This window comes from Anser cygnoides, chromosome 2 (assembly GCF_040182565.1).
Source record: "Anser cygnoides isolate HZ-2024a breed goose chromosome 2, Taihu_goose_T2T_genome, whole genome shotgun sequence".
Taxonomy (NCBI): Eukaryota; Metazoa; Chordata; class Aves; order Anseriformes; family Anatidae; genus Anser; species Anser cygnoides.
The window spans coordinates 29,128,887-29,151,688 of record NC_089874.1 but is presented as its reverse complement, the minus strand read 5'-3'; the positions used below and the strand labels follow the sequence as shown (position 1 = coordinate 29,151,688).

Here is a 22,802-nt window from a genome sequence, read left to right as displayed (position 1 = left end):
TTATGTCTCTGACATTTAGGAAAAAGTTCTACTTTAAAGGAAAAAGCAAAACAAAACATCCTGCCTATAAAATCAGAAGGAAAAAAAATACTTTATATTGCTTCTACCGCCCCCTAATACTTATCTTTATGAAACTAAACATGAAATACTTCATTTTAACAGAACCAACAAAGTGTCAATTATTTATACCACAAACGGGTGAAAGAAAATAAGAAAATTATCTGGCAGACATCTGTGTAGCTAAGTTTATTGTGCTAAACCCAAAACTGCCATTTCTCCTACTTGCTTTTTAATTTATGTTTTTTATGTTTTTTTAAAACAAACCAAATGAAACAAAAGTCCCAAATCCATAAATTTAACACTGTTTATGGATAAGGAGAGATTCTGAAATCGCTATCTTTATGAGACACTTCTATGTAATCTAGATTTTTTTCTGAATGATCAGCAATTGATCTGTTTCATGAAACTTAGTTGGCATGTATGCAATGATTTGAATGATATGAATGCTATAAAGAAACTGTATTTGCTATACCTTTAAGTGCACAGCTTCCTTTCAGCATGAAGTGTTCACTTTTTTTTTTTTCCTCTCTCATAGTATATCAATACCAGAAAACAAGTGGCTTTGTTAATTTTGCAAAATTCATTAAGGGCCCATATAGGAGGGGAATACACTGACGTAAACACTACAAGAAATGTGTTTATTTTTGTTAATATTATACAGCTCCTGTATAGAACTTACATTTACAGTATTTTTTAAGTTCAAATTAAGTATTTCTTTGAAGACAATGCTTCCAATACACATAGGTAATGCTATGCAAATTACAGCCCCCCAAAAGTGCAAAATATTTTTTTTCTTGGGAAGAGCAAGAAATTCTGAAAGGACCAGGATGACCTCCACTAACAAACTGGAAAACGCAAAATTCAAGAAAGCTGTTAGCAAATACTGCATTAGATTTTCTGAAGTACACTCAAGTCATAGTACATGATTGCGTCTATCGTGCCGTTCCCAGGTGTTCAGACTAATACACTTAGCTACTGAGTGGTGTATTGTTTGTGAACTACTACATAAGTCCCATTACATATTTGAAGATTGCCATCAAACTTCTTTCAAAAGGTGAAATACTGAATGCTAACATCTGGCTTTCCAGAAAAAGAGGCAAATGAAATAATGAATCATTTGAAAGTGAGAGAAAGACTGAAAATTAACTTAGTACCTAATGTCAAAAGAAAGTGCCAAGAAAAGAAGAAAATCCTACGAGACACTCTACTGGGAGACAAACGTACAAATCCCCTTCGGGTATCAAGCATGCCCAAGGGAGTATCAATAATACTCAAACCAATTTTTAATACACATTAGTCTGTCCTGCAGAGCCTCCAATAGCAAAGATTACTCAACTTCCTTAGCTTCTCTAGTGCAAATATTGTTAGAAATAAGCTTTCTATTGCCTAGCCTAAATCATCTTGCTACAACTTAAAAGACTTATTTCTGGTCTGACCAGAGCTGAAGAACATTTTTCTCCCCTTCTTTGCAACAGCTTCTGTCTTTGTCATATTTCTATGAACTTAAGACTGTTTGAAAAAAAAGGGATTCCCCAGTCTTCTCTAAATTAAAGAAATCTAACCATTTTAAGCTTTCTTCTTCATTTAGTTCTCCTGTAGTCTTCTCATCATTCATTCTGTTTTCTTTGGACTTTCTGTACGTGCCTTTTGCCAAAGTAGACAGCTGAGGCTTTTCCAATGCTAAGATAGCAGTCTTCTGAATAATCAGGAGTGCTTTCATGTGTTAAATGTGTTAAAAACACCTCCTTGCATGATTCAGGTATAACCAGATTGATTCATAATCAGTTTGTGACCCAGAATTCCCCATATCTTCTTTTTTGGAGGCCCATCTCATAACTAGTCACCCTTCATAGCGTAATTATGCACTATACAGTGATTTGTCCTTTCCTTTACTCCACTACGTAATTTTCTAGATGCTTTCTTGAAGTTTCATTTTCAGTTCTAGCCCTGTAGCGCCTTACATCATACTGGCATCACTAGCAAAAGTAATCAAACTCCATTCCAATACCTACAAGCGAAGCAAAGCAAATTAAAAATAATAACACTAAATTCAGGACAGGCCTGAGTGGAACCCAGTGAGCAGAATATTGTTCCAATTTGACGGTGAATCCACAGTAACTACTGTGCTTTTCTGATAAGCCAGGTATTCTGTTGCAGCTTAATTAACAGAATATTTCCCTAACTTACATAGAAGGTCACATAAAAAGTATTTTTAAAATCTTATGAAAGCCAAGCTATACTGCATTTATCATTCTCTCCTACCCACAGTACCTATATTTAGTTTAATAACTGACCATAAGTCACACTACATACTTCCCCCCCCCCCCCCCCCCCCCCCCAAAAAAAACAGCATGACATACAAGTAATCACCTTTTTTTCCCCCGTTTTTTAGCACATTATTGGGATGTAACTTTCCACTGTACTTCAGAATTCTGGACAAGCAGTCACTAAACTTTGTCTTTTTTCTTCCTGAAAAGTATTCAAAGATTCTCAGAGATGAATGAACCTCTACTTCCTAGTGAAAATAACTTTACTCAAAAGGTGTCGTTGTGTATCTTGCCAATACAGAACAGTAAGCATTTATTAGACAAGAGTCTTACTCTGATATCATCCCTCCCCCTTTTAAAACAAAACGACGTGTTAGACATCAGGTTAATTTTATTTAATATAATATCCAAACATGAAATGCCCTAGTAAGATATGACTTATAGGTAAGTATACACAAGTTTGTATATTTCTCCTATTACTTATTACAGCATTTAATTTTTCTTAAGTTTAAAAAATATTTTCAGATGGAAATGTTCCTTGATAGATGACAAAAACCACCATATCTCAAGAGATTCAAAGATTATATGTCATAAAGTTACAAGTGTGATTGCATTTGAGCAGAATTGTTCCGAGCAAGTTCAAGATGAAAACGATGAAGCTGCCAATACACTGCTACTGTAGATTTTAGAACAGGAGCAGTAACATTTGCAGATGAAAAGACTATGTCTGCATCTACCAGGATATATATAGACGAAGACGAAGATCTCAGCTGTCACGCTGCGTGATCAGTTCTTCATTCCTTCCCCAACTTACACAACAATTTCATATTTGGCTTTTGAGGAAGTAAGCTCGTCCTGAACACTGCCAGGGAAGTAAGCCAAACAAAACAAGTGTTCCAGAAAACAACATAGGTAAAGTTCTATTCAGACTCAAGTGTCTGAAGTCAGAAACAATTAGTTCATACTAATAAGCACAAAATCAATTTTTCCGTGGCAAATCTGTTTCTTAAGAATAGTAAGTCTCAAGTGTTTTACAGGTCTTGTTATCACTGAACATTTTTTTTTTTTTTTTTAGGAAACAATCCTTTTTACAGTAGGGTCTATGTACAATATGATGTCCTATATAGAAATGTTCTTTTCAAACTATATAAGTAAAGTGCCAGGCTGATGGCAAACCACTGCTTATTTCATTCAGTATCACCATAGAGGAACACACAATATTTACGTCCCACAGGCTTCTGTCACTCTTCAGTGAATCCAAGCATTGTATAACATCATTTACCAAGGAAGCACAGGGGAAAAAGACATTACTTAATAGGACAATTCTGACAAGACATTTATCCGGGATCTTTCAACAATGCACATATGAAATGTTCCTGATTAGTGGAGAAAAAAAAAGAAAAAAAGCAGGCAAATTAAGTACCTTGTCAGTCCAAATAACAAACCAATCAATTACATTCTATCCAAGCCTGACAAGCAAACTCAACTTTTGTCATAATAAGCTTATAGTAGAGACAAGATAGCTGTTCTCCTTTACTTAGGTACTCTATTGACTGCTTTATCCACATTTAAAAATCTTTTTTATAAAAGAGGTTTCCAGGATTGCCTCCGAGGATGAGTTGTGGCAGAGTTGTGTCTCATGAAGGGTATCTACACAGTAAAGTGATAAGAAAAAAATATTAACATTGAAAGATCATAGCAGCTCTGCTCTGTCTTATGAAACATTTTAACATCACAGTAGTTTCAAGCAATGCTTATGCTCAGATCCAAATAGTAAAAAGACTTTCATACCAAACCTCCATCTGTAAGTGTCAGAACATTAAACTGAGTTACATATAACATCCTTTTAACTTTTGCCCAGTACAGCTCAAGGAACAAAGGCAATCCACCACAACACAGATAGAAGAGAGTTTTTTTTTGTTGTTGTTGTTGTTTTACATTATAATAGCAACAACTCAATGGAAACAGTTTTCATTGTGCAAGCTAGCATTTTTTCATATTCGAAACCCACAGAAAAGTAGGTTTGGGAATGACTATGTGACAAGCACAAACAGCACCGGTGCTGTGCTGACTGAAAAGAAAAATGTTTCTTAGATAGAAAAGCATTTGAAAGAAAGTAAGACTAAAGATTTATGAACTTTCTTTCAAAATTCAACTTACTAAGTCAGTACACAGGACACTTTTATCATTTCTGAAACAATGTTTTTGAGGCAATCATTCAAAAATCTCCAAAACCTTTTTTCCTCCTTGTACTTCTTGCCTCATGACATACGTATTTTCAAGGATGCTATTTTATTCTTTTTTAAATAAGTACAATTCTAACGGGATACTGTACATTTATACTCTTTAAAACTACTTGCAATACAATAAATTAATGTAACTGATAATGTGAGACTTTCACTAGAATAAAAGTCTATGTTGTCTTTGAGCTGTGCTGGCATATCAAATACACATCAGTTTTCAAAGACAGATATATATATAAAGTCTCCAACACATTTTTCATTTTGTTTTCTACTTTGAAATGTATTAAAGTAGAATTGTAAATAAAAGTAGTTCTAAAGTAGTTTTACTTTTATAAAATATTATAAAGTATAAAATAAAAAACTGCTGACCTGAAGAACAGCAGTTATAGAATTGCCACACATTACAAAAAAATTTTTTTGTAAAATACATTTAATTTTGAGTGCAAGGATTTTGAGTGTAAATATTAAAGGGATAGTAAAGAACTAGTATATGTAAATCCGTTTCAATTCTCACTTCATTTCTTACTTGGGACATGAACAGATTTTTAAATCTGGTGCTACAGCAGGTACACTGCTATATACATTCCAATTTTGAACATTTTAAGAAAACTGAAAAGCTGAGTGTTAAACAGAAATACTTTTAACAGTCATCTTATCATAGTCCCCTTCCCTTAGCTAGTGCAACCACCTTTGTTCTGAATCACCTCGGTGTAAATGAGGTTGACAGGGGTGCACATACAAGGGCAGAAAAATGAAGGGTAGCATCAGTACACAATTTGAGATAAACTCAACGCCTTTGTGCCTTAGGAAGCCTGCACCCACACTAGTGACTCCTACAGTGTTTCTTTATATTGACTATTTATTAACAGCAACATGCTGATGTATTTTGAAAGATATTATTTATTTATTATTATATTAAAATTAATTTACTTTTTAACTGTTTGGACATTGTTATCATTTCTACTGTTTTTAAAATTTGACTTGATATTTATTTTACATGTTTTAGGGTTATCTTCTTTAAGGTAAAACTACCAACTTCATTTACACAACTTTCCAGCTAGCAACAGATTGGTAAAAGACAAAAGAATATAAATGGATAAATACAGTAGCTTTGCTTAGCTTATAACCCACAAGCTAGCTGATAAATTGACTGCTGATTTGGAAAACTACTTACTAAAACCTTTTCCTGGCACTTCTCATACTGTGACTTCTTTTCTCCTGTTCTGTTCTCATATGTTGCTTTCTTCTTGCCCCTACATTCCACTTCCCAACCCCCTCTGTTGCAAAGAACTGGGCCCATTCCTACACATGCTTAACAACTTCCTGGCTCTTACTCGATTATGATCAAATGCATTATAAAGGCTTTGAATCACAGAATGGCTCGGGTTGGAAGGGACCTTAAAAATCATCTAACTCCAACCCCCCTGCCATAGACAGGGATGCCACCCACTAGATCAGGTTGGCCAAGGTCCCATCTTGAACACCTCCAGGGATGGGTTGTCCCATGTTGCAGTGAATTGAGACCCTTATACGTTCTCATTTCTACTAATAGCAGTACCCAAATCTGCTTGCAATATCTGAACTTGCATTTTCACACTTAGTTGAGAAAAGGATTTATGAACACAAAAATCTGAAGTCTAACAGTGAGAAAAACTGAACAGCTTTCTTATCTTTCTCACCAGCAGATGCAACAAATACCATATAGAAAGAAGCACCCCAGGTAACAGGAATAGCTGTTTTCAAGACAGAGGTTCCATTATTTTGTCCTTTAGAAGAGTTGTTTTCTACCAAGTCTCCTTCACCCCAGAACAAAAAGAAGTACAAAAGCACCTGCCTTCAAGTTCTAGTACAAAGGGAGAGAAAAACACGGGCCCCTCTCATTCTCCCCATAAACTACATGTGGCCATAACCTGCTCCCTTTTCCTTCATTAAGCAAATATTATGTAGTAGAGGGTTCTATGTGCAATTTCCTTTTTATAGGAATTTACAGCACAAGAAACACTACAAATTATTTCATTACTTTCTAATGGATTTTACACAGAGAGATTTTGGCAAAGTTATCGAAAAGTGTAAATTGCAACCAAATGTCCAAATCTTATGCTTATGTTAGTAGTTTTGAGAATCCTTGTTTGTTGTTTTTTGTTTGTTCGTTTTTGCCATTTTCATACTTCCTTTCATCAGTTTATATGTCTATTCAGAGAACAATGTTTTTCACTGTTAACTGGGCACAAGTAAGACATGTTTTCAACCACAATGCAGGTTCAGTTTATCTTCAAAGGTCTGAAGGTAGGAAACTTTCAGCATAGCATATGAATTCTGAACCATTAGGACATTCCCACCTTGAAATTCTAGCAAGCTTAAAGAGGTATTAAAGGGTGCTGACAAAGACCAATTTTAGAAGGCAAAGAACTGTATCTGCAGTTAGCACCAGACCACCTGAAGGTGACACAAGTAACAAGCATTAAAAAAATTGATCTGCTCAAGGTATACCTCTCGATCCCAAGAATTAATGTGTGGGATACACAACTCTATTAAGAAGATGAGAGTTACAGAGCTCTTCACTGGGGGCAGGGGAAAAAGGGAGACGATAAGGACCCCCAAAATAATAATGTGCTATGTGTCTTCTAGACAATGGTAATTGCTTAGATTCTTTTCAGAACTGATCAAGTTATAAATATTAATGAATGCTTCCTGAATGGTTACTTACGTCTATTTGTTAATATACACACTCACTAGCCTGCCAAAAAGTTATCTGCAGTACAAACCACCACATCATCTGTAATAGGAAAACTTTGCTTCATTCAAGTAACCTACACACTGGAGCATAAATAGTGACATTTAGAGGTGGTCACTGTATAAACATGTTTACTGAGGTAAACAAGAGTAGCATTAGTCACTATGTCCAATTTAAAACAAGTGAAGCACATATTTTCAATCTATTTCAAAGCACAGAAGAAACCATATATCCTATACAAAAGATTAAGTATCAGTATCACATACATGAAATGATTTCATTCAGTAATAAAAGTGTCATTTTCCTTCGTTCTGCAATGTCTTTGTGAATACAAGCTTCTGAGAACCCATGGAAAAAATTTCAGTCAATACACTCAATACTCTACATGAAACCCAGCTTTCTCTTGTAAGAGACTGCATTTACAGACCTTGTCACAACAAGGTCCTTGATGTTATCGAAGCAATTTCAAGATACTTTAATCACCGGCAAAACTCAGTAACCTGACAAGAGAAACCTGGGCCAAGAAGATTTCAGTAACTTGAAAGGAAGGTTATTGACTGATGTAATTTCATTTGGATGTGACTGAATCCAATTGATCTGCTTTTTGCAATGCATATCTTCCCTCTGCAGCTGGTGCTATCTGATGCAGCGTGGAAGTGCAAGCAGTGACTATCCCTTTCCACTTCAAGCAAAACTCTTCCTCCTGCTATTATTTAGAAAGAGCACACAAGGAAAGCATTTTCAAGTTTAATCTCTGTACTCACTGTAAGGAAAAATATTCATCTGAATGCTAGGCCATGAATTTAATTGAGTCTTGTGACTGCTAGCACATTCATTAACTGGTTAGAAAAAGAGGTTGTAAAACAAACATTTTTTATTATTTACCAAAATACTGAGTAAGGGCTTGTAAAACATGAGGTCATATCACAGTACAAAATTTATTCTCAATCCCACTGCACTATATCATGTAATCTACCTTGTAACAGATTGTACATATTTTCAGATGAGTACTTTTGTATGCAATGAGAATAATAATTTATAAACACAGATATGTTGCACTTATGAAATCAAATCTTCCAACATAAGTTTGGTTTACAACAGTTCTAACAGAAAATACGTATTAGCAGAAACTTCACAAGTGATATTAAGTTTAAGTAGCATAAACCTTCTGTAGAAAAAAATATGGTATAGATGGAAGTTAACAAAGCCTTTAGGAGAAATGGGTGGGCCACCATAAATCCCGTTTGTGTAGCCTGGTGTGCTGCTGAACACCAGATATGTTACATTTAATGTAATGGTAACATTTTGTCAGAATTAAGGGGAATACAGATTGAGACTGACACGCACCTCAAACTCAGAGTGGTTTGCATGTATGTGTATTCTCTAACGAAGATATATTCTCCAAAATTCAGTGCAGTTCTTACAACTCTTTTTTTTTTTTTTCTTGAGGTAATTTTAACATGTTCACTTTCTTATGCATTGTAAAAATTTAATAAAGCTGGTAAGGAAAATACATCGCATCTAGATGACAGAACACTTACTTTAAAACTATATCCAAATATACATCTTAAAATATTCTCAAAGAACCTGTGACTAAACTCCTTACATACACTGGTTACTGTTTTCTGCTTATTTCCAAACATGCATTGAGTGAGATAACATCTCCACTGCAGTTTCCATAGTAATCATATATTTACAAGCTTGCATCATAATTCAATTCTTCAGTGTTACATTACAGCATCAAACTGTTTTCTTCCAACACTACAACTTCTATCAAATCAGGATTTAACTTCAGACATTTTGTCTCTCATTCAAGAAGTGATCTTTTTCAGAATAACTTGAGTAACTGAATATTGCTGAATAACATACTTGTTATATGATAATGAAACTGTATCTGAATCAGTATGTGGCAATAGATGTTGCCAGCAATATGCAACTGGCAGGCCAACTTCTTAAAACAGTACAAACCAACATTTCATGAAAGGTGTCTCACTTTAATGAATGACTAAAAACCGAAATACAAATTTTAAATGTTAGTCATAAACGCTGCTTTCTGTTTTAACATAAAACAGAATTTTATATTTAAGGATATACTAAAGTGCCTTTCAATCTCTGTTTAAATGACTAATAGTAGTCCTTATAATACTGTGATACACAGGACAAATTTATCGATGAACAGGTGTATAAATAACCCAAAAGTAACCGTGTGATAAAGTCAGTGAGATGCAACTAAAATTCTCCTGAAACAGCACCTTCTCCAAAGCAATGCATTTACCAAATGCTCCATTTTCACAGTTCACATGCTGTCTTGGTTTTGAAAGTGAACAGATGGGGAGTCTTATTAAATGCCTATATACCCTGACAGCAAAGTTACATAGTATGTTTAATTATTTCACCCAACAAGATGGATTTAACACGCAGAAATGTCAAGCCAACAAAAGAAAAGGCAAAGGCAATGTAAGCACAGACATTCAAAAATCTATTTCAACTATGGAAGTACACAGCAATTTGGTTTAAGGACAGAATGTTTTAATTTTGACTGTGTGAAAATTAGTCTTTCATAACAAAACGTTTTGCTTCTTAAATAATTGAAATGCCTTTTTGCAAAAGCTTTAAGAATATAAAGCCATCTATAGTGGCAGGAACATTCAGTCTGCTGTGACACAGCACGCTCCCAACACATGTTCCCAGAGAACCCTCAACACAACCCTCAGCATCAACCACTTCATCTGCATGATCCCAAAGCAGGCTAAAAGCCTTTGGATTCTGTTCGTGATAATAATTAAAGGTCATCTTCCACACAAAATTATGTCTTGCATAAACAATGTGCAATTAAGACTTAACCTATCAGTAAACTAAGTTAAAAGTATAGCCTCAAGAAAAAGTTTACATTTTATATATTACACAATTTATTTTTCTTATGAGTACTGCCTCTCGCAGTTTCTGTTACTATGAGAACTGTGTACTTTCATTACTATATAAATATACTAACATACTATTAATCTTTCTTATCAAAACATTTATTGGAAATAAAAAACGTCTTTCAAATATAAAGCTGGCTTTTGCTTATTATTGTTACTGTCAAGATACACTGTGAGAAATACTTTAATTAGGAGAGTTATAATACAATGAATTAGATTATTAGATTCACAGCTATTAAAAAAGAAAAAATGAATAGTCTTTTACAATCAAAAATGGACCAAAAGACAAAAGGTGGAAAGAATCCAGCTTCCAGTTCAGTATATTAAATAACATCTAAATAACTTCTCTGTTTGTTTTTATGGAAAAGCAGACAAAGTCATTTTTTTGGCTTGACTTTATCATGGGGGAGAGATGACTTCTGACAGGAAAATCTAAATTTCATTCCAATGCCTAAATTTTAACAATCAACAGTCACCGCCATGGTGTAAGGGAGCTGCAGAGCCACTGGACTGTATGGTGTCACACCACTGTTAATGAAAATGCAGGCTTAAGCAACTAAGGTAGACATCCGTTATCGATGGTTTACTGGTACCTGCGAAGCATTTAGAACCTCCTGTGTGACTTTGATGTGTTAAGATCCAAGCATGACTATCAGAGTGCCACAAGACAAGCCAAAGTAGGAATTCTGGTTTCCAGCTCAGCCATTCTATCGAGCTTGTATCTAAAAGGCAAGCTGCTCCACCGCAGGTAACAGGTGTCATGATACCCATTCATCTCAGACTAAAACACAGATTCAGTTGGAAGAGATAAGCAATGTATTTTTCCTTCATTTTAAAAGTAACTACTTCTCTGAGACACATTTATAGGCTTTCTTCCTCCCCAAACTCCCACTACTAAAACCCTTAAAATTGCCTAACAGTTCTGCTGTGAACCATTCTAGTCTCTAAAGCATCGCCTCTTTACCAAGCTGCTGTACAGCACAACAGTTTAAAATCTGTACTGCACTTACTGGAATGACTGTGAAATGCAGAAATCAATTAAGACCAGGTTCTATTTATAGTTCAGCCTGAGAAGATTCATGACACTACTGGAATTTTATTGGAACATTGTGTCCAGAGAACAAAGGGAAGTGTAAGTACGGTCTCTTATCACTGCTACAGTTTAAAAATTACAGAAGAATTTACTGCTTCATCATGAACACTACTTAAGGGCTGCATCGTGGCTTTGGAAAAGGAAACCTTGTTAAAGGAACTGTGAGGCAGAATCCTAAAGGTAACTCTGACCAGGTGACAGGACTGATATTTACATGGAAATCTACTCACAGATCAGGAATACACATTCCACTGTGCAGATCAGGAAATCCAGCAGGTCTGACTGCTTAAGCAAGAAGCTTCCTACCAAATTAAATGTGCAAAATGAGTGGTGGTAACACATAAGAAATGAAAACAAGTACAAGTTCACAAGAGAAGTATTAAGAAGTTGTTTGAGCACTTAAAAAGACAAAATTCAGAAGCAAAATCCTAGATGAATCCAACGAGAAACAAAAAGGAGTTCTACAAGAATGACAGCAGTGAAAAGTTCAGAGAAAATATGGACTGGTTTTCAAATGACAGCACAGAAGGGGCTGATGTACTTAATGTATTTGTGCCCAACGCCTCAGCCTGCTCAGTAAAAACTTGCTTCCAGATTTCCACATATATCAGTGTGACAGAGGGAAGAGAAGGACAGCTGATAGCAGGAAAGTAACAAGTCAGCATCTACTCAGGCTGAATATATTCATATCCACAGGGGATTATCCAACAGTTCTGAAAGGGATGCTTGCTACCTCTGTCAGTCTCCTGCGTAAGATCTAAGAAACACCATGGCAGTCAATACAAAAAATGCTAAGACATGCCCATCTTAAAGAGCTAAGGCACGCTCTTTAAAAAAGGGCAATAAGTAGGAAAAGTAAGGACCTAGAAAGCCATAGGCTGGTCAGCCTCGAGAAAGATCAAGGAGCACGTCCTCTTGGGATCCATTTTCAAGCATGTGAAAGACAAGAAACTAACCCAGAAAAGTTATCAAAGATTAACCAGGGTAGACGGGTTAGTCATGCTTGATCAACCTTACTTACTGCCTTCAATGATAAAATGATTGGTGATGTGAATGAGGGAAGAGCAGTGGCAACGTACCAAAGTATGCACAGCATAAGGCTTTTCAGCCTCCTAAGCATCTGCATTACTAACTCAAGTACAAGATTGCATGCATCGGTTGAAAAACAGCTGGACTGCTGGGGTCAAAGAGCAGCAGACAATAATAAATAGCTTGAGATCTGGATAGTGTCCATTAACAGACAAGCTACCACAGGGGTTGATTTCGGGGCTAACATAGATTGCTACCTTAATTAAAGATCATCATAACGAGACAAAATTCACCCTCTGCAAATATGTGAAAGGCGATAACTGAAGAAGGGTGGTTGAAACATTGAACAGTAAAGCTTCAATCTACAATTTGCTCTAGAAACCTGAGGACTAGATCAGTAGAAAACTGTGAAGTTTATCAAGAACTGTGAAATTCTACATCACGAGGGAATACCTCCATGCATCAGTACAGACTGAGAACCAACTGGCTGTGTCACAGACCTGCTAAAGGAATCGGGAGGTTAAACTCAAACTCTGTATGATTCAGCAGAAGTGGAACCAGCAAATCAAGGGAGGTTGTTATTTCTTTCTACCCAGGGCTAATGAGACTGAGCTTAAAATACAGCATACAACCTGCAAGGAGGGGCTAGGGGATCAGACTCCATTTAGTCCTGAAGAGAGGACACCAAGGGGTGAAACAGGGGGATCCAAGTGCAGCCCACAACCCTTCGAAGAGCAGTTACAACGGCAGTGCAGCCTCAGTCTGACTGATGTCGCATGGGTTGACTGACACAAGCTTGGGAGGCTTAAAGAAGACATTAGGAGAAGCTTCTTTATTACAAACAGTGAGGTACTGTGAGAGCTTATGCAGTGAGGGGACTTAAGACTCAGCTTATCACAAACACAGATTACCTGCCCTGCTATTCACAGTGCTGTCTGAAAGGGAGACAAAGCTATAGGGCCACTGGAGGTCCTACCAACGAACCATTATACAACTACCTTTCTCTCCTTCTAAAGTCTAGTTCTGAATAACCTAACAGAATAATGATTAGGCAAAATAGTTTTAGCTTTCCTGTGCAGTTTGAGATATTAGGTCAACATTTTTTCATAGGAAATTTGTCATCAGTGCCCCTAATTACTGAACCCAGGAGCTGGCCAGCACTGTGGTGACCTCGGTTCCTCAACAACAGTATGGGGTCAGAAAGAGCCTGCAGACCTACAAGCTAGATGGGAAATGGTCAAGCGAGAAATTATGATAATTTGTTCTCAATATTCTAAGCACTTTCATTTCAGGTGCTGGAAGGTAATCTCTACATCTGCCATCACCTCAAGTATTGCTGACTCCTATGATGAGGATGGCAAGCAGCTATGTTGAAAAAAATTGTAATGCTCAGATTCTGGGTCAGTAGTGGATTTCTGTCAGTTACAATGAATAGCAAGATATTTTTTTTCCCACAGCCCTCTTGAAGACAGCATCTGACCATCCACATGCCAATACTTGATTTCTAAGAGGTGTCCAAGACTGATTTATAATCAGTCTCATTTGCAAAAGCAGCAAAATACTATGCCCCTGATGCCATCCTAAAATTCGAAGGCACTTGTACAATAAAGGCCTTTTTCTTTGATGAAAAGCAATTTTATATTCTACTGAAACCTGGAAAGTATAAACATTTCACCAAGTAAAAGCTGAGAAAAGACTCTGTTAAAACCTTAAAAGTTTAAGTTGTATAACTGTGAAAATACCTAAAGCATATTTGTAGACATCAAAAAAAAAAAAAAACTAGTATTACTCGTGTATATTTATATTTACAAATCTGCAATAAAAAAAACTCACATATGAAATGGCCTAACTAAAAAGTTCCTAGTTGCATTTACAAACAAAATATGAAGTCAGAAAAGTATGGAAAAAACAATGCATTTGCTTGCTCGCTTGCACAACACACACATATACACACTCCTGTATTTTAAAATATACATCTTAATACTGGGAGGTGTTTTTTGTTGTTGTTATTTTTGTTTCTTGTTGTTGTTGTTGGTTGGTTTTGTCCTCAAAAGGCCAGAAAGTTTTTTCAAAATGCCCAGATCGATACAAAATTGGCTGACTGATGCAGAAAGACAAGATTGATATAGAAAAGCTGGGATGTGTTTCAAAGTACATTTGCTTTACTTATAATGTACATTTTTCATAGATTTCCTATTATAATTTTTAATAATTTTCAGTCTTCATTTTTAAAACTTCCTAAAACAAGTCTCTGAATGAAAAAGAACTAAGAATAGAATATGAAATACACAAAACCCTTACAAATTACTGTTGCCTTTCAAACTTTTTCTGCAGCATGCAAGAATTAGTGATAGTTTTTCCAAATGAAGCCATAAGTTAACAAATATACATAAACAGATACATTTGCATTTATGTAAGAATCCAGCTATATACAAAAAAATCATACATTGCTTCTGAAAAGAACTATTTACAACAGCAACTGTTAAAAAGTGTCATATAATATTCTGTGCCACAGCTGAAGATTCAGATGTCATCCATAAACCTTAAAAGCAATGACAGACTACTTACTTGTCTTAAATGTTAATAATTAAAAGATTAATGCTAATAATTAACAGATTCTCTACATAATACAACTGATGAGAGTGTACTACGAAGCAAAGAGTTGCAAACACAGAGCATCTAAATATTATATAATAATTTCTAAGAAAACTAAAACAAAATCAGTGAAATAATACCATGATATATGATGTAACATATAAACCGTTTTTCCCCTCAAACAACATAAAAGGGGATCTCTGACAAAATTATTTTATTCCGACAAACAGGAAAGTCATGAAAGAGATTTTTTTTCAGATTTTTAGCAATGTTATTTGCATTGCAGTCTTGAATATTACTTTCTGCAGGTGCATCACCAACACTGTACAGGAAGCATGAAGTGTGGTTTGTTTCAACTGAATCAAAAGTTGCAGTAACTTTTTTAGATAGAAAACGTTATTAAATATTAAATTTAGATATATTTTTAATATATATTCTCGTTATATTATTTCGTGGCAGTGAAGTCTCTAAAAAGAAATCTAAAGCAAAACAAGTCAGTAGGGTGAACTGATGGCTCACTCAATGCCATGCTGGGTGCAAAATGAATCAAATTATTTTTCCATTTTACCAGTCCCCTAAGCTTTTGTTACTACTGTGGTTGGGCACTTTCAGCCAGATCTCTTCCACAGTACAGTTCCCTCTGAACCATGCCAATAAAACCTATTTAGTGGAGGCAGATATTAAACTGCTTTTTAATTAGTAACAGGCTTGAGTGCCTTTCTAATAGTGAACTTATAAATTTCTGTCTTCAAAATATGAATTTGGGGACAAAATTTGAAATAAGAGAAGATCAGACATCATTCTGCACAACTTAGGATGGAGTATTTGGCCTTTTGCCTTATCAATGGTCCTAGTCAGTCTGTAATGCCTCTGTACCCCCCCCTTCCTTTTCACTATTTTTTGTCTCAAGAAGCAAACACCACAGACTGTGAATGACCCATTGGAATGATGGATATATGAAAGGCAAAAATAACGGATACAAAGAAGTTAAAGAATTTGACCTGAAGAAAACTGTCAAGTGCTTGAATCTGTGACTGTGATAAACTGATTTCTGAAATATATTCTTTCTCACTTATTTTTTGGGAACAGAGAAAAATGAAAACATCCCAAATGAGGCCTACAATAGTCTATCTATTTTTCAATTCGTTGTTCAAGATAGATGAAAGGTACCATGTAACATCAAAGAAAGCATATAAAAACCTGGAGACAGAGAAACTCAGCCAAACATGTTGTTCATGGAGGACGATTAATCGATATACATTTGATTAGTTAAGTCATATACCCAACATTTTCCTGGATTCAGAAGGTAGTATTTCTAAGCATGCAAACTGAATACATTATAACTAATTACATAAGCTATGCTAATTATGGTTTAGCACTGGCTTCTCATTAATGCTTCCTGTGAAGTGTGTTTTTTCTTGTTCTCTCTTTTAAAACACAAGCATTTTCTTGTCCAATTAAGAGTTTTACTAATATTTTGATCAATCAGGAAAACACACAAACAAAAAAAAAACAACAAAGCAGCAGAATCAATCTTTTTCTATTTGGTGTACTTTAGCACACAGCGAATTTTTCTTCAAATCATAGAGCGATGTATATGAACATAAAAAACACCACAGAGGCCACCAAGTCTAGCTTGTGTTCTACACCTCTCAACTTGTAAGTGATTTTGGCAGAAATTGTTTTAAAACAACAACACTGCACATGCTGATATTCAAATGCTACTACTAGGAAGCCAATGGGAAGGGAAAAAATCACCTTGAAGGAGACTTGGGGATGAACACTTTCTTCTATCCAAGTATCTATCAAAGAGAACTTTTATAAGCATAATACATATCCTCTGCCACACAGACCAATAAAGCAGCTGAACATAAGAAGATGCCATTTTTCAGTCATCCACTGCCCATCTCGGCTCTGATGTCTCTACCATAGCAAACCTCTCTCTCAACATAGACTTCCTATCCACAGCTCCCTCTCCCCGGATCTTTCAACAGTTTTAGTATCTCTCCCTCTTCCAACCATGATCCGCATAGTTTTCTTTCTCTAAGCAGCCCAACTTCTTTCTTTCAAGCCCTGGAACCTAAACAATTTGTATTTTGCTGCCTTTCCACATCCACTTACAGCGATCTCTCAATTCTATTTGTCCTTATTTACCATCCACTCAGGTCCTTCTCCAGCCCACCAATCGCAATCCCACCATGATCTGTCTCTGCATTTGTCACTGGGTACCAGTCTTTTTGCCCAGACAACCACAGCTCAAGGACTCATCTGTCTATGACCCAAAGCCATGTTTCATACAGCACATCTGCATGAGCTTGGCTTAGCTTTACTGAATAAAGAAGTTTAAGATGTAAGAGTACAGAAGTCAAACTGCTAGGTAAGTAAAACATTTCATTGCATCCGTTGATTTAAAATGGTATAAGGTTAAGTGACTCAAGAAAACATAAAAAAAACATGAAAGCCCTGAGAATACAATGGAGAATCTGAAGACACCAGTTCAGCAAGATCAGAATCAACCTGTTCCAAGGAACAACAGTAGCTGAAACATCTCCACCTTACCAATGGCTGCCTGACCAACAGCGATTCATCAGATGTCTGCAGTGGGTCTGATATTCACACAAAAGCTTGGCCCAGCAACACGCTAGTCCTCACCATACATAAACATACAACTGCAATCACCTATGTTACGTATACTCTTCCTGCATCTGCGTATGACAAAAGACGACCAAAGAGACCCAGCAGAGGGCTAGCTACACACTGCCCAAGTTCACTGTCCCCTTTTATTCTTCTTGCGTACCACCTATCCACTCTGCATCCGAATCAAGCAGACTTCATGTACCAGTCACTGGCACCACAGTTAGGCTGGCTCACATAATGCTGCTCAAAGCACCAGTGAAAAAAGATCTGAAAAAGAGCTGTAGCAAGGCTCTGGTAATTCTGAGGAAACTGTTCCTCTCGCAACAATTCTTAAAGGCTTCCAATTTTCCAGACTGCATCAAATTGACACGGATGTATTTCTTTTCTATCCTTGGGAAAGAAAGGGATGTCTCTGATGAAAAACTTGAATTCACTTTTCTCCTTGAAGACCTACGTGCATATTTGTTGTGCAAATATGGCATAACATATTGGGAACAACAATAACAACCTGGGAAATTCAATGCACTTGCCCAAAATCTCAGAAACAGATTAACATTTTTTCCTGAAAAGAGGCAGTATATCAAGGGTACATGAGAAATATGGAAAATTTTGAGTTGGAATGATTAATGAGTATTACAAGCAGTAAGAAACAGAAAATGGGGTCTGGTACTGCAATTGCCACCACTGCCCAGCATATCTAACTTTCATATGTACCAGTGCCAGCTGCAGACCTTCAGAGTAAGCTTTGATGTGGTTCAGTCATGGACATTTCATTTGAGCATTTCACCATTCCCTTTTTTCGCTGCCTGTAAGCAAACTCTTTATAATTCAATCACTGTATAGAAGTATTCTGTGCATTATTCATGATTCTTAGAGAAAGCGAGTAGTTAGCTTCCACTGTTTTAGAAATAAAAATAGTAATGCGACATTAAGTTGACAATAATAATGTTTTGAACAGTATCGCTAACATATAAAGCCCACCAGCTTCACACAAACATTTTCACATATAGTAGACTGAGAAAGAGTACTTCAAATACTTTTAACATGAATTGAAATACATTGAAAATACTGTGCTGCTTAATTTCAGAATTTTATCAATCTTCATTACTAAAAATTTAATTATTATTTCATATACATTGGTTATATGTGAAATTTAAGATATAAAAATGAAGGGAAAAGAATTTTTCCTAAAGCATCTCATTAAACAGTGAAACTAGTTTTGAATAAAAAATGAAGATAGTATTTTCATAATTAGAATGAGACAGATACTTAGGTAGAACAATGTACACAAGCCATTAATTGATTTTCAAAATAAAGAACTGGCCTTTAAAAAAAACAAATCTTATGTGATTTCTATGGGAAGTAGGACCAATTGAAAAAAGAGAGAACGATAAGTACCAATTACTATAAACTTTATCCACATTTCCTTTCCCACAAGATGCAAAACACGTTGTTATGAACACCCAGCAACCAAACAGACCGGCACAGGCTGATGTGCCACCTTCTTTCAGAGCAGAATTGGGATGAAATGACAGTACACAGAACACAGGAATGCCTAACAAACAGTTTGTAATCACCTATGCTGACCACTCTACACACGTGCACACCCAGATATGCTTATCAACAGCCTACACAGAGATATGTGCTGCTACACACAGGGTGAAAATGAGGCCAGAATAGTTTTGACACAGCTTCGGAATGAATGGCTAACGCACACAAACTATTCAGATCAAGGCTTCAAGAAACTATGATTTGTATCAGGAAAAAACCCTTACAGTTAGGGCTCTTCTGACACACCACAGAAAGCCAGTTCACCCAATCCCCACTTTGTTTGCAATAAATGGGGGAATCCTATCTCTGAGCAGGGATGACGGGGTACAGTTTACCTTTATGGAGAATTGATTTATGTTTTTTTCCCCTCTACACCCAAAGCACCAGTTCTAGGCTCCCCAGCATATGAAAGACAATGGACTTACTGGGTTAAGTACAGCAAAGGATGAATATGAAAATGATCAAAGGCAATGGAGCATCTGTCATACAAGGAAAGGCTGAGAGGGCTGGGACTGTTTGGTCTGGAGAAGAGAAGGCTCAGCAGGGAACTCCCTCTAATATCAGAAGCAGTTTTCGTTGGTGTTTTTTCACTTGCTTGGATTGGGGCTTTGTTTGTTTATTGGTTGGCATTTGGTGTTGTTTGTCTGTTTTGTTTTGTTTTAGGGTGAGGAAGGTCAAAAAGAACAGGCTGCCCAGAGAGGCTGCAGAGACCCCAGCCTTGGAGGGATTCAAAACCCAGCGAGCCCCCGCCTGGAGAAAGCTGCTCCAGCTGACCTTGCTTTGAGCAAGGGGACTGGGAACCAGCTTTAGAGGCCTCTGCCAATAGCAGCTATTCTCTGATTCTGCCTTGAATAAAAGTGAAAATGGTTCAGACGAGCCTTTCAGAGTTAAAGAAAATTAGTCCTACAGTTTACTTATTGTTCTTTAATGTGAAAAACTAAGATTACCACAGGAGTTTTAAAAGCCCGCAGGTTTTCTTATCTCTTTTTCACAGCTAGAGTTATTAAAAGAACTGTCAGTAGGTACCAGCAGACGACAGGCTGTTTTTATGTAAATTTAAACAACTTTACTATGACTGGTTGCAAAGTAACACTTTTTTTTCCCCATTTCATTTGCTTTTTATATTAAGATATTAAACTGCTGCTTTCCCACTTTTTACATACCAGTAACAGCACAATCTCTCCAAAATGCAGAAAAATGTCAATTATCACTGGATTGATTCACAACACACAACTGGACTACTAAAACTGGCACTATTGATTTTATCCATGTGAAACCTAAAATCTTAACAGATACAGCATTTCCTTTAAAGTAGACATTAAATACTTTTTTCCTCGAACGCTTAACATCCCTCCACGGACTCCTACGTTTAACAGTTACAAATTACTTAGTCCTCATCAAGCCAGAAAAATCTAGAAGTTGCTCTCTTTTCCTGTCATTTAGTGTTAGATAGTCTTCAAAACTTAAGCAAACGGATTTATAAATAAGGTTATTCCTGATGCAATTTCTCATCCTGTCGCTGAACTCAGTTTGTTATTCTTTCTGAACATCTTCAAAACTTATCTATTCTTTTTCAGCATTACTTTTTTGGTCACATTGTGTATCATCCTCAAATACCTTCATCCTTCCTGCTCTGAGTCTCAACGTAGTCCAATAGTACTGCAAAAATACATCCCATTAGAAAGTCATGTCCAAAACCGTCTCTATACTGGAAACAAGAAGTCCACTGAAATTCTGACTTTGACTATCAAGTTCATAAAGACCGAGTTTAAACTTTCTTATTATTGTTATTTTAACTGCCTTTTACCAGGCATAAGCCACAAGCCAGCACTCCCACGTGGTTCTGCTGATCTGCATGCTCTGCACTAGATGGAAAAATGCAGTCAGGAATCTTATCCATTCTCTTTTATGTTTTATTTGCCTTAACTGCTGAGCAGAGATGGGATATTAAACAAGCGGTCCATATCACAGGGTCCAAAGAGACTTCCATTTTGAGGCCTAGAAAGGCATAATATAGGTATACCTATGAAACAGAAGATTTAACTCCTCTCCTATATTTCCCTAGGTAGCAACATCAGGACCAGGCATAATTTGTCTCTGAATTTTAGTAACAAGAACACTTTAGAAAGCTCTTCAGATTCATGAGATTTTTAAATCCAAGGATAAACCTTGGCTGCCTTTTACACTGAAGCGTGCACTTTTATTCATACAGTTTTTTCTAACCAAATTATAATTAAGCTTCTGCTATGCAATTTTGGTGCTGCTATTGCCAGCTTTTATAGCTGTATTAAATTGTTAGCAAACAACTAAAGGCTGCCAAAACAATTTAATCATACCTATTTCATTTTTAATAGTCTTTTGTAAGGAACAGCTCTGAAGTTATTGTTTAGATATTATGGTCAAATAAATGGCAACAAATTTTATCAATTATGTTACAGCCATCGGGATTTTTGCAATTAATTTAGGAAATTCTATAAAATGAAGGCTGTTAGCTATCAGTCCACTGGTATCACTGAATTACATTTGTATTTACTACTCTCTATTCCAGCTAAAACTGAGCAATACTTCAAACTTTTAAGTACCAGTACTGCATTCCCCTTTGGCTATCACTACCATTTCGACTGCCTCTCAAAACTCTTAAAACCAGAAATGCCTCATCCAATGTGTTTTACCATATGTGGGATGCTGAAGGTTTCATGAAGTCCTGAAAGTGCTATCAGATGCTACAGGGTTTTTGTAAGACACACCCCACCATTAAAACCCAACTGTACATAATAGCTTTCAGGAAAAGTACAGGGCTAGCTGTCTCTGTTCACTTTTCACTACAAATCTTTAAATAACATAAACTATTTTGGTTTTAGATTTCAACCTAATGTTCCAGATTTCAAGGTTTTTGATTTCAAATGAAGAACTGAAATTCTCAGCCCAGAAATGACTGAAGATTATTTTGACTTCTTGTCACCTCCAGCATGTCTTCTTGACCATCCAATAAATGATGTGACAGCAAACATGTTCCAACATGTTCCAACTTCTTCTCTCTCAAGTGAATCTCTAAATTTGTTTCTAGTGCCCCCTAAAGGAAACATACAATGATACCAATAATTACCCAACACATTAAAACTGGATGGGAGAAGGATAAAAAGAAATGAAGTGCCAAGCTCTGTTTTAGGAGGATAAAATTGTACACAATGCTAGATATAAGCAAGGCTTTTCATCAGTTCTGAAACAGGAAATCAAAAGCTGCCAAAGGATGCATGAACCGCAGCTTCAGACAATTAATTTTTCCTGTCCAACCACACTTATGTGTATTACTTTAGATGTAGACAAGCTCTTGTATGATATCAATGTTTTTCCCAATCCATACAAACGTAGCCTTTTCCAAGCGACAAATGCTGACCTTTCAGTGTGCTATGGTTGTTCATACTTTGCTCTCTTCTACAGCAATTTCTAATAACATAAATCAAAAATGACATACAGAAATAAGTGTACTGTGCTGTATAGCTGATGTGTAAGGTCTCTGTGATAGCTAATTAGAAAGAATGCTTTGCTGAATTATCATACTTCAAATGCAATTACTGCAGAGCAACAACATAAATTAACCTTACAGAACAAGGCGTTCAATACTGTTGCTGAAGATACATACATTTCCCTTCCCCCATAATCAGTAAAATT

General features: G+C 36.2%; 1 protein-coding gene across 7 annotated transcripts in view; it reads right to left on the bottom strand.

Moving 5' to 3' along the window:
* Window positions 1-22,802, bottom strand: part of PHF14 (PHD finger protein 14) — a 166,061-nt gene that overhangs the window by 65,821 nt on the left and 77,438 nt on the right. Inside the window, exon 17 of one of the 7 annotated variants that reach the window (XM_048075394.2) lies at window positions 2,701-3,977. The exons of 5 other annotated variants lie outside the window; for them this stretch is intronic. In XM_048075394.2, coding sequence (XP_047931351.1) covers window positions 3,965-3,977 — 13 coding nt within the window. In that variant the 3' untranslated portion in view covers window positions 2,701-3,964. Of the gene's footprint in view, window positions 1-2,700; window positions 3,978-22,178; window positions 22,204-22,802 lie in introns of those variants that run through there. One more of the 7 variants, XM_048075395.2, reaches the window with a different exon arrangement.